This window comes from Dipodomys ordii, unplaced genomic scaffold (assembly GCF_000151885.1).
Source record: "Dipodomys ordii isolate 6190 unplaced genomic scaffold, Dord_2.0 Scaffold92, whole genome shotgun sequence".
Lineage (NCBI taxonomy): Eukaryota > Metazoa > Chordata > Mammalia > Rodentia > Heteromyidae > Dipodomys > Dipodomys ordii.
In genome coordinates this window covers 3,510,820-3,523,262 of record NW_012267308.1, presented here as the reverse complement: position 1 = coordinate 3,523,262, position 12,443 = coordinate 3,510,820, and the positions used below count along the sequence as shown (strand labels likewise).

Here is a 12,443-nt window from a genome sequence, read left to right as displayed (position 1 = left end):
AGTTTGTGGAGCCCCTTGTGCTGGATATGGCAGAAAAGGACCCACAAGCCCAAGTACATGGTGGGGGACTCACCCCAAAACTTAGTTCCTGGAGGACAGCAGCAGGAATCCCTTCTCAGGGCCCTGGTCACATCCACCTTCCCCTTTGGCTCCACCGTGCATGGCACCACCTGACACTGGGGGCGCCCTCTAGTTGAAGAGCAGAAGAGACTCACCTTGACCAAGTGAAGCCTGAACCCAGGACTCAGGCCTTAAGTTCAAGCCCCAGGACCAGCTCACCCATATCCACACCCACACATGGCCCCCACACACAAAGTCACCTGCTTCCTCTTAACAAGGGCATGAGAAATTTTGAGCTTATATTGATAATCTTTTTTCCCAAGAGCTTTCCAATTTATTTATTTAGGTCGGTCGTGGGGCTTGAACTCTTGGCCTTGGCACTGTCCTTGAGCTCTTCAGCTCAAGTCTAGCCCTCTACCACTTGAACCACAGCGCCACTCCTGGCTTTTTCTGTTTATGTGGTGCTGAGGAATCGAAGCCAGGGCCTCATTCATGTGAGGCAAGCACTGTACCACTCAGCCACCTTCCCAGCTCCGGTTTTCTAATAAAAAAAACCCTGTAGGTTTATAAAATGTTTCTAACTAGAAAAAAAAAAACGTCAAAATTGTAGTTTGTGTGTTTGCATGCACACACACTTGCCAGTCCTGGGGCTTGAACTCAGGACCTGGGTGCTGTTCCTAAGTTTTTGTGCTCAAGGCTGATGCTCTACCACTTTGAGCCATACCTCCACTTCCCTTGGAGATAAGTCTCACAGTCTTCTCTGCCTGGGCTGGCTTCAATCCATGATCCTCAGATCTTAGCCTCCTGGGTAGCGGGGACGATAGGCGTGAGCTGACAGCGCTCTGCTGGGGGTACATTTTAGATCCAATCCTGACACCATCCACACCCATTCCCTTGGGGACCGCCAGGGTCACCAGCCTCACTTTGCCCCCACTTCTCATTGGTCCAGGTAGACTTCTTGTCCTCTATTGAACATTCTCTACTCCCTGGGGCAACAGAAAGGGGTGGAGTGGGGGTGGTGGTTAGGCCCAGTCTAAACCTCAGAGCCCCCAAGTCCTGGCTAAGCCACACATACAGCCTCAGCCTGGGGTGGCAACACTCTGCTGTGGGCCAGGCCGAGGGCCACAGCGCCACCTGCAGGGCGTCCATGGGCACATGCAGCCTGCTCAGGTCAAAGATGCAAGGTCCAAGACAAAGTGGGAAGGCTTTGCACCCAAAGCTGCTGTGGCCCCAGGGCTGACAGCAGACAGGGAGTGAATCAGCCGTCCTCTAGAGGTGTGTGTGTGAGATCAGGCAGGTAAGGCAGAGTTGGAGCAGTCTCGCGATCCTGCTGTGGGTCCAGCAGGCAGCAGGTGCCCTGGGTGAGTGACAGGTATACAAATGCCCCTTGTCACTCTCAACCCCAGGGCCAGGGGCGTCCCATCGAAGCGTGCCAGCCTGGGATGCTGCTGCCAGTCTCTGGGAAACCTCCAGAAGCTCGTCCCCTCAGGGCCATGTTCCTGGCACATCCAGAAAGGGTCTGCCCATAATCCTCAGGTGTGTGTAGCGACGCGCAGGGAAGAAGGGAGAGGAGACAAACACTCCTACCCACCACTCAGAGATTTCTAGACAGTCCTTGGGGTCTCCAAGAACCAGAGCCCAGTGCTGTAGACTGGGGAGATGCCATAGCCCGAGGCTCTGGACCCAGATTCCCGGGTCTCCTCCCTCTGCAAGACCCCATCATGCCCTGTCAAGACACCTGCAGATGCCAGGCCTGGGCACTTGCCCGGATGGCAGCTCCTGGAGGCTGTGTTTTGTAGGTCAAGGGCCACCTGGCCCTCCCTGCTGCCCCGCCCCCCACCTGTGCCCTCAGGTCCCAACAGGTCTCTCTGGGAGCACTCTCCAGTCCTCACAGGGGGACGGAGGGGACCCCCCCCCCCAGGCTGTCTCCTGGCTGGTTAAGAGGCTGCCACTGAAAAGCCATAGCCATAGTGCGCTGCTGGCTCACGCCTGTAATCTCAGCTACTCAGGAGGCTGAGATCTCAGGATTGAGGTTTGAAGCCTGGCCAGGCAGGAAAATCCACGAGACTCATCTGCAATGAACCACCAAGAAGCCAGAAGTGGAGTTGTGGCTCAAGTGGTAGAGTGCTAGCCTTCAGCAAAAGTAAATGCTCAGAGATAACACCCAGGCCCTGAGTTGAAGCCCTAGTACAGGCATGAAAAAAAAAAAAAAAGGAAAAAGAAAAAGCCATGTTTCTTTTCTTTTCTTGCCAGTCCTGGGGCTTCAACTCGGCCTGGGCACTGTCCCTGAGCTTCTTGCTCAAGGCTAGCACTCTACCACTTGAGCCACAGCGACACTTCCAGCTTTTTCTGTGACTCATGGGAGGTAAGAATCTCATGGACTTTCTTGCCTGGGAAGGCTTCAAATTGTGATCCTCAGATCTCAGCCTCCTGAGTAGCTAGGACAGGTGTGAGCCGCCGGCAAGGTTGGGTTTTACTCAGAGAGAATGTCTTACCTAGCATCCCACCACGGTCCCTGTGCCGCTCAATCCGTCCTTGGTTGCCAGTGGGGCAGCTGCTGACCCCAGTTCCTCCCTCCTGGGGCCTGTAGGACTCCAGCCCCTCCCAGGTCTAAGCCATGTGCAATCTTCCCCTTTGCCCCTCCGGAGAGGCCCACCTACGTCCCGATTCGCCTGAAGTTCCGAGAACTCTAGTATGGGCGTCCTAGGGAGAGTCAGCACCAGCCTCTGCCATCCTGGGGCTCTGAGGGCACCCCAAGGCCAAGAAAGAGCCAGGTTCTCTTCCAAGGCCCATGCAGGGGTGCACGCATATGAACATGCAGGTACCACGGGCATGAACACGCATGCGCACACCTGCCTGGGCCTTCCTTTGGGTGAGCTGGGCCTCAATGCAATGGCCGACGCCCAGAAGCCATGCAAACACTTCCAAGGTGCCTGGGTCTGGAGCACCCGCCTTTCAAGAGGTTAAGGGAAGGACTCTGGGCTCTGTTGGCCTCCTGCACAGGTTCACTTCCCTTCCCTTCTCCCTAGAGCTTCTCAGCCTTTCTTCCAGTCTCCCTCTTTTTGTGCTGGTCCTGGGGCTTAAACTCAGGGCCTGGGCGCTGACCCTGAGCTTTGTCACTCAAGGTTGGTGCTCTACCACCTGACTCAGCTCTACTTCTAGCTTTTTGGTGATTGATTGGAGATAAGTATCTCATAGACTTTTCTTCCCCAGCTGGCCTTAAATGGTAATCCTCAAATCTCGGCCTCCTGAGTAGCTGGGATTATAGATGTGAGCCACCATGCTTGGCTTCCACTCATCTTTCAAAAAGGTTACGTACACATAATCTGACTTATGGAATTGTAACTTCCTCGTACAGCTACTTAACAAAAAAATCATCATCCAGCCCACACTACCCCACACTCAAGTCAGAAAAGCAGGCCCACACGGTGAGATTTTCAGAGGAATTTATACAAAAATAGTTTAAAACTACAACGTTCTTTTCCACCTGAAGTTTAGACATGTGATACACAAATTGGGACACGTATTGTGGAGTCGGCTGTAACTTTAAGAAATTATCAGTTGGGCCCAAATTCTTAGAATGAAAACACGAGTCTTTTAAAGTATAATAAAGATATCCTCAAAGGAAAACCAACCAAAACAACAACAGGAACACCCCAAAACTTAATTTAAGTCAAATCCTATCATGTTTGTCCTGGGGGCGGGAAGCAGTGTGCTGCCCGCACACAGGTGTGTCCTGAGCCAGGTGCACAGGGCGCCCCCTTGTGGCCCCGCTTCACCATGACCAGGGGCTGTCCATCTGCCAAGGAAGGGGGGCTGCCCCCACCCAAGCCAGGATCCAGAAGACCTAGGGGAGACCCCCCTCAAGGCCATGGCCAGTCTCCACAATTTCCCCCAGGATGCCTTTCCTCCCCCCCACGCTGGGACCCTTTCCCACCCACCAGTGGGCAAAAACTAAAAACTCACAAACCTGAGCACCACACCACCACCCACCAAACCCTGCTTGGGGGCGAGTGGATTTGGACAAGGCCCCAGGCCTCTGAACTTATGTTGTGCCAGTACAGGGGCGGGGGGGGGGCACTTGAACTCAAGATCTCACCCTCTCGTTCGGTGTCCGTCCCCTCCCTCCCAAGGCTGGCTCTCTACCACTTGAACCACACCTCCACTTCTGGCTTTTTTTTTTTGGGGGGGGTGCGAAGTGAGGGGTGGCAGGTCCTGAGGCTTGAACCCTGGGAAGTGCGTGCTGGTGTCTGGCGGCTCCCTGTGTCCAGCGGGAAGGGGTGCTGAGAGGCACAGACGGTGAATAAATAGAAGTAGCTTGGCTCAGGGGGCCAGCCCCTGGGGACGGGACAGCAGCTGGGTGGGAGGAGTGGGTGCGGAGAGGCATGGAAGCAAGCGAGCCACGCGGAGCCCGGGCCACTCATCCAATCCTGCCCTGCCCCCGCTGGCCCCACGCAGGGGGGGGGAGGGTCCCCGCTCAGAGCTCAGTGACGCGCGCAGTGGCGGAGGGAAGCAGGCCGGACCCCAGGCGCCGCAGGTGGCACCGGCGGCAGAGCAGGTGGCCCTCCAGTGGGTAGCAGCGCCGTCCATCCTCACCGCTCAGCTGGAGCCTGCAGTCCTAGGGAAGGGCAGGGCGGCCCAGGGTAAGCGGGGTAAGCGGGGAGCGGGCCTGTCATGGATGGGGGAAGCCAGAGCGGCTGGGGAAAGCTTGGCCCTAACCACAGCGGTTGAGTAGTCCAGCTGCACCCAGTGGTAATTATGGGTATCGGCCCACAATGTGGCAGTTAAACAAGCCTGATGGCTCAGTGGTAGAGTGCTTGCCTTGCATGCATGAGGCCCTGGGTTCGATTCCTCAGCACCACATAAGCACAAAAAGCCAGAAGTGGTGCTGTGGCTCAAGTGGTAGAGCGCTAGCCTTGAGCTGAAGAGCCCAGAGTTCAAGCCCCAGGACCAACCAAAAACAAACACAAAAGATAAAACAAAAACAAACCCAAGCTACTCAGAAGGCTGAGATCTGAGAATCCCAGTTCCAAGCCAAGCATGGAGAAGACAAATCCAAAAGACTCTGATCTTCAGTTAACACCAATAAAACAAAAAATGGATATGGCTCAAAAGCCTTGAGCATCAAAGCTCAGGGAAGCCGGCACCCGTGGCTCACGCCTGTAATCCTAGCTACTCTAGGAGGCTGAGATCTGAGGGTCACAGTTCAAAGCCAGCCCAGTCAGGAAAGACTCTTATCTCCAATAAACCACTCAGAAAACCAGAAGTGGAGCTGTGACTCCTGTGGTAGAGCGCTCACCTTGAGCTGAAGAGCTGAGGGACAGAGTTCAAGCCCCACAAACAACAACAACAACAACAAAAGCTCAGGGACAGCACCCAGGCCCTGAGTTCCAACCCCAGGACTAGCACATGCATGCACGCACACGTGCACACACTCAGAGCTGGGATGCGGTGGGTGGGAACATGCGCACAGTGCAGGAGGCGAGCGGTGAGCGGGCCAGCAGGGAGTCCCGGGCTCACCTCGCAGTGGTAACACTCCACGTGGTAGTTTCTGTCCATGGACACCACACGGATGGTGGTCTCACAGCCCTGGAGAGGGAGACAGGACTCACACACAGAAGTGCCCTGGACATGCCAGCCCACAAATCTCTGGACCCAGCCATGATGGGGCTGTGTGCACCCCGATCTGACATTTCCCTGGATCGCCACAAGCACAAGCAGGGACACACATGTGGTTTACAATACCTTGGGTATGGCGTGCACACAGGTAGGCCCATGCACACGTACACGGTCTCTTGTGCATCACAGGGTGTCATTACATGTGCATTCAAGACCACTGTTAGCAGAACGCTGGTGGCTCAAGCCTGTCATCCTAGCTACTCAGGAGGCTGAGATCTGAGGATCCAGGTTTGAAGCCAGACCAGGCGGGAAAGTCCATGAGACTCCTATCGCCAATAAACTACTCAGAAAAAGCCCTATGTGGCGCTGTGGCTCAAGTGGTAGAGCACTAGCTTTGAGCACAAAGAGGCTCAGGGACAGCACCCAAGCCATGATTTCAAGCCCCAGGACTGGAAAAAAAAAAAAGACCACTCTTGCCAGCTGCTGGTGGTTCACACCTGTCATCCTAGCTACTCAGGAGGTTGAGATTTGGAGGACTGAGGTTTGAAGCCAGTTGGGGCAGAACAGTCCTCCATGGGCTGGGTAGATGGCTCAGTGGTAGAGCGCTTGCCTTGCATGCACAAGGCCCTGGGTTCGATTCCTCAGCACCACATAGGCACAAAAAGCCGGAAGTGTTGCTGTGGCTCAAGTGGTAGAGCGCTAGCCTTGAGCTGAAGAGCTGAGGGACAGCGCCCAGGCCCAGAGTTCAGAGCCCCACAACCAACAAAAGAAAAAAGAAAAAAAAAGGAAAAAAAAAGTTCTCTAGCATCTTGCAAATCAACCAGCAAAAAGCTGGAAATAGCTTAGATGGAAGAGAACCAGCCTTGTGCAAAACAAAACAATCCCCAAACCCAAACCAAACCAAATCCACACAAGCTCAGGAACAACGCCTACACCTAGAGTTCCAGCCCCAGGACTGGCACCAAAAAGAAAAAGAGCAAAGAGCACTGTCAGCAGGCTGGAGTGAGGGCCAGACAGACAGCACGCTGAGACAGCCATCGGACGGCTGCTAAACCCATGGCCTTCTTCCTCTGTTCCCCTGGCCTATCCAACCCGGACCGCAGAACTGAACGGGCCCAGGGAGCGGCCTGTGGGGGTGGCATGGGGTGCCCCAGCTGTGTGTGTCAGGAGGGGGGAGACTACATCTCCATGTGATTCCATGTTTGATGCCACCTGTTGATCCCTCCCACGGAGGCCCAGGCACCGCCCACCCTCAGGTGAGCCATGGTCCTTACCTGTGCTGGGAGGATGGGGTGGGCGCACGAGGCACATTTTGGTGCAAATACCCTGAAAGAATAAAAGCAACAACTGCAAGTGACCAGAGGCCAAAGGCACAAGGGTGGTTGTGCCCACTGCAGCCCCCCTGGCCCGGCCCAGGTGCAGGTCTCTCCTGCCAGTTAAGACAAGGTACCTTGGCTGGAAAAGCGGCGTCTGTGGAGCTTTCTTGGTATTAAACTTTTACCACGTTCCCTGATTCGCCTCCACACCCGGCGGTCTGGAGGCTGCGGGCTCTGTCAGGCCAGGTCTTTCTACGTCCAGTAATTTAAAGCCCTCCCCTAATATCCAGACCTGGGTCACCTCAGGCTGAGACCCTTGCTAGGGCCTGGCTCTACCTGAGTGCCAAAGAACAGATGCCCAGCACTGATTTTTAAGCCAGCCACATAGGGGCTGGGAAGGTGGCTTAGTGGTAGACTGCCTGCCTAGCATGTATGAAGCCCTGGGTTCCATTCCTCAGTACCACATACACAGAAAGAGCCGGAAGTGGCGCTGTGGCTCAAGGGGTAGAGTGCTAGCCTTGAACAAAAGAAGCTCAGAGAAGTTCAAAAAAGAAGTTCAAAGCCAGCCCGGGCAGAAAAGTCTGGGAGACCTCTTTTCTCCAGTGATCCAGCAGAAAGTGAGGAATGGAGGTGTGGCTCAAGTGGTAGAGCGCCAGCCTTGAGTGAAGGAAGCTCAGGGACAGCACTCAGGCCCTGAGTTCAAACCTCAAGACAGACACAAAAGAAAACAAGTACTGGTGGGGGGAGCCAGCCGGGGTGGGGATGGGGACCCCTGCTGGGTGCGGGCCACTCACGCGTGATAGTCTCTGACACAGTAGATCTTGTTCTGCACGTCCACCGTGAACGGCACCCCGTCCAGACACTCGTTGCACACGCAGCAGCGGAAGCAGCCGGGGTGGTAAGACTTGCCCAGGGCCTGCAGGATCTGGGGGTGGAAGGTGTTCAAGGCTGCTCCTAAAGGGATCCCCAGCAGGCGTGGAGCAGGCGGCAGGGTGGGGTCTGAGGGGCGCTAGCAGGCGGGGGAAGCGCTCACCATGTCCATGATGAGGTGTCCGCACACGCTGCACTTGTCGGCCGTTTGCTGGAACCCAGAGTACTGAGCGGAGGGAATACAGGAAACCGGAAGTTGGGTGCTCCAAAGGTCCCCGGCTCCCACCCGTGGCCCAGCCCGAGGGCCCAGCCGGAACTCACCAGGAAGTCCTCCTGGCAGTACACCTTCTCGCCCACGTTGTAGAACGCCTTGCCTCGGAGTCGTCTCCCTGTAAGGGGAAGGGGGGGGGGGAGAGAAGGGGGTCTCTGGTATGTTAGGACCAGGGAAGGCACCTTACAGAACTTCCCTCCAACCGATGAGCTGTGGACTATAGATGTACTTTTCAATTTCTCAAACACACACACACCACACACACACACATTATTTTTTAAATGTCAGTCCTGAGACTTGAACTCAGGGCTTGGGTGCTGTCCCTTAGCCTTTTCTATTCAAGGCTGGCATTCTATCACTTGAGCTCTACGCCTGGCTTTTTAGGTGTTTACCTGGAGATAAGCACCTCATGGACTATCCTGAACCCCTGTCCGTGGATCTCAGCCTCCTGAGTAACTAGGATGACAGGCATGAGCCACCAGTGCCTGATGAATTTCTTTTGAGTGTTATATCATTATTACTTAGTAAGATGATACAGCCAAGTGCTGGTGGCTCACACCTGTCATTCTAGCTACTCAGGAGGCTGAAATCTGAGGATCACCATTCAAAGCCAGCCATGAGACTCTGATCTCCAATGAACCACCAGAAAACCAGAAGAGGTGCTGTGGCTCAAGTGGTAGAGCATCAGCCTTCAGTGCAAAAGCTAAGCAAGATCATGAGAGCCAGTATTCAAGACTTGTACCAAAAAAAAAAAAAAAGAACCTCACAGACTTTTCTGCCCAGGCTGGCTTTGAATTACTATCCTCAGGTCTCAGGCTCTGAGTAGCTAGGATGACAGATGTGAGCCACCAGTACCCAACTGAATTTTCTTATTGTTTCCTTCATGACTATTAATAGATCTTGTTTTGTTGAAGTCTGTTTAAAGCTTTTGCCACCCCTTTCCCCCATTTTTTGTGTTGGTACAAGTCTTTTTTTTTGGGGGGGGGTCTGGTCGTGGGGCCTGAACTTAGAGCCTGGGCGCTGTCCCTCAGCTCTTCAGCTCAAGGCTAGCGCTCTACCACTTGAGCCACAGCACCACTTCTGGCTTTTTTCTTTTTGCTTATGTGGTGCTGAGGAATCGAACCCAGGGCCTCATGCAAGCAAGGCAAGCGCTCTACCACTGAGCCACCTTCCTAGCCCTGTCTATGAGGTTCTTATCTCCAGTGAACCACCAAAAAAGCTGGAAGTGGAGCTGTGGTTTAAGTGGTAGGGTGCTAGCCTTGAATAAAAAAGCTCAGGGAGCCGGGTGCTGGTGGCTCACGCCTGTAATCCTAGCTACTCAGGAGGCTGAGATCTGAGGATCGCGGTTCAAAGCCAGCCTGGGCAGGAGAGACTGTGAGACTCCTATCACCAATAAACCACCAGAAAACCGGAAGTGGCGCTGTAGCTCAAGTGGTAGAATGCTCGCCTTGAGCTGAAGAGCTGAGGGACAGCGCCCAAGCCCAGAGTTCAAGCCCCACGACCGACAAAAAAAAAAAAAAAAAAGCAAAAAAAAAGCTCAGGGACAGCGGTCAGGTCCTGGGTTCAATGGTCAGGACCAGTGTGTACACACACACACACACACACACACACACACATCAAACTAAAACTTTAAAGTGATAGTAGCTATGGGATGACCTATTGAAAAGGTTAAGTCAAGTAGCAGCTGTTTGCAGGTACATAGGATAAACCAAGTAGCATATCCAGCGGGACAGGGAGAGAGGATAAGGGTTCTAGGAAAAAAGTTTGGCAGTTTTTTTTTTTTTTTTACAAAGTTAAACATACATTCACCCTATGAACCAGAAATTCCACTTCTTGGAATTTACTCAAGAGAAATAAAAACAAATATGCACAGAGTGACCTCTCCAGGGATGCCTACGCACAATCTAGTCTGTACCAACAATTCAACGGGCTGGGCGCCGGTGGCTCATGCCTCACATCCTAGCAACTTAGGAGGCTCAGATCTGACGACCATGGTTCGAAGACCGGTCAAGGCAGGAAAGTCCATGAGACATACCACCCCTTCCAACCCTCCAGCTTGTGGGGCTTGAACTCAGGGCCTGAGCGCTGTCCCTCAGCCTCTTTGTGCTCAAAGCTAGTGCTTTACCACTTGAGCTGCTGTGCCACTTCCTGTTTTTTAGTGGTTAATTGGAGGTAAGAGTCTCATGGGGCCTTTTCTTCTTGGGCTGGCTTCGAACTGGGATCCTTAGCTCTCAGCCTACTGAGTAGCTAAGATTATAGGCATGAGCCACAGGTGCTTGGCAATGAAACTCTATCTCCAATGAACCACCAAAAAAAGTGGGAAGTAGAGGTGGAGCTCAAGTAGTATAATGCCATCCTTGAGTCAAAAAGCTCAGGGACAGTGCCCAGGTCCTGAGTTCAAGCCCCAATACTAGCACACACATTTAATGCAAATAAACCAAATATGTCTGCTTGGGGGCCAGGTCTGCTATTGTGTTTTGTTTTTAAACTACAGGTGGAAAATCTCAAGTGCAGATTTATTAATATAGTTAAGATTCCTCTTACTTTTTCTTCTTGACAACTTTTTTTTTTTTTCATTGTGGGGCTTGAATTCAGGGCTTGGGTGCTATCTAGCACTCAAACACTTTGAGCCACAGCTCTACTTCCGGTTTTCTGGTGGTCCATTGGAGATAAGAGTCTCACAAGCTTTCCTGCTCTGGCTGGCTTTGAACTGCAATCCTCAGAACTCAGCCTCCTGACTAGCTAGGATGACAGATGTGAGCCACCAGCGTCCAACTTCTTTTCCACTTTGCCTAGGTTAAATTATAACATTTGTAGTTGACATTGGTACAAACTAGAGACAGAAGAAACAACTAGAGGAAAGTAGTGTGAAGGTCAGCTTTATGTCCCGAGCAGCAGAGGGCTCCCAGGCCACCAATTCCCTGCACAGAGGACAGGCAGCAGTGTCTCTCCCCAGGGGTCCCTCCCCGAGAAGGCCACAGGACATTTGCACAGGAAGACCGCAACCAGGTTCCTCCATACCCCAGCCTGAGCCCCTGGGTGCCAGGAGATGATGGGGGAAGAGGAGGAGGTTGGAGAGCACCTACCACAGGAGTCACAGATGAAGCAGTCAGTGTGGTAGAGGCTGCCCATAGCCTGGCACGCCTGCCTGGCTCCATAGATACCCAGGCCGCACTTGACGCACATGCCTGCGGGAAGGGCGGGACAGAGCGGCGCTGGCATCGCAAGCTGAGGAGTCAGATGACAGGTGTCATGCTGGCTGGCTTTCCCCAGACACAGGTGCTGCAGGTGCCCACCACTGAGGGTTTGGTGCTGCTGTTGTGTGAGGACGAGAAGCACTCGGGACAGCACTGGAGGTTGACCCTCGGTGTACTGCATGTATAGTTAGGAACACCGTCCTACAGCCCACACCTTCTCCTGGACTGAAAGAAAATTCTTTCTGCTGTCTGTGAACCCAATCTTCAAGAATGGAAATACAGACAGGCCTGTCATCCTAGCTACTCAGGAGGCTGAGATCTGAGGATCTCGGTTCAAAGCCAGCCTGGGCAGGAAAGTCCATGAGACTCTTATCTCCAATCAACCGCTAGAAAACCGGAAGTGGAGCTATGGCTCAAAGTGGTAGCCCGTTAGCCTGGAGATAAAGAGCTGAAGGACAGCGCCCCATCTGTCTCCCCCACCTCTGGCAGCTCCTCCTTCCCTCCCTGCTGCTGCCAGGCCAGCTGACAGGGGCCACGCAATCTGCCAGGCCATGACCTTTCACCCTGACCACCCCATCCCAAGCACCCCTCCCACAAGCGCACACATGCCCTTCACCCCCGACTTCTTGCATTGAGAACCCACTCTCCCCGCCCCCCACACACACACCTGGCCGTCTGGAGCGGCCAGATCCACTGAACGCAAGAAAAGAAACCCACCCAGGCCTCCTCCCCTCGCCCGGACACCCCCCAAAACCCTGCTGACCCCTCCGAGGGCGGACAGCCTTCCCGGTCCTGACGACCTGTCCTCCTCCCCGGCCCAGCTCTGTCCTGAGGCCCCGGGTCCCCGTCCTTGTCCCGTCCTCGGGTCCCCGTCCCCATCCTCCCGTCCCCGTCCTCCCGTCCCCGTCCTCCCGTCCCCGTCCCGTCTCGGTCCCCATCCTCCAGTTCAAGTCCTGGATCCGTCCCATCTCCATCTCCGTCCCCATCCTCCTGTCCCCGTCCTCCCGTCCCTGTCCCCGTCCTCCCGTCCCCGTCCTCCCGTCCCTGTCCCCGTCCTCCCGTCCCCGTCCTCCCGTCCCTGTCCCCGTCCTCCCGTCCCTGTCCCCGTCC

The 12,443-nt window shown here is 54.3% G+C and overlaps 1 protein-coding gene across 1 annotated transcript; it reads right to left on the bottom strand.

Moving 5' to 3' along the window:
* Nucleotides 1-3,504: 3,504 nt before the first annotated feature.
* On the bottom strand, nucleotides 3,505-11,322 carry Wtip (Wilms tumor 1 interacting protein). Its single transcript, XM_013026314.1, has 8 exons — nucleotides 11,223-11,322; nucleotides 8,187-8,254; nucleotides 8,029-8,091; nucleotides 7,790-7,920; nucleotides 6,954-7,005; nucleotides 5,581-5,649; nucleotides 4,538-4,678; nucleotides 3,505-4,498 (listed from the first exon to the last, which is right to left on the bottom strand). Exons 1-7 carry the CDS (start codon nucleotides 11,320-11,322, stop codon nucleotides 4,538-4,540), a joined length of 624 nt encoding a protein of 207 aa, XP_012881768.1. The 3' UTR covers nucleotides 3,505-4,498.
* Between the last annotated feature and the right edge of the window lie 1,121 nt (nucleotides 11,323-12,443).

Bases quoted from the DNA above. Each gene is read 5' to 3' on its own strand.
- Wtip (XM_013026314.1), bottom strand. From the start codon at position 11,322: ATGTGCGTCAAGTGCGGCCTGGGTATCTATGGAGCCAGGCAGGCGTGC. The intron at 8,255-11,222 runs GTAGGTGCTCTC...TTCCCCTTACAG, and splicing joins CTTCATCTGTGACTCCTGTG to GGAGACGACTCCGAGGCAAG. The intron at 7,006-7,789 runs GTGAGTGGCCCG...TTATTCTTTCAG, and splicing joins TGTGTCAGAGACTATCACGC to GGTATTTGCACCAAAATGTG.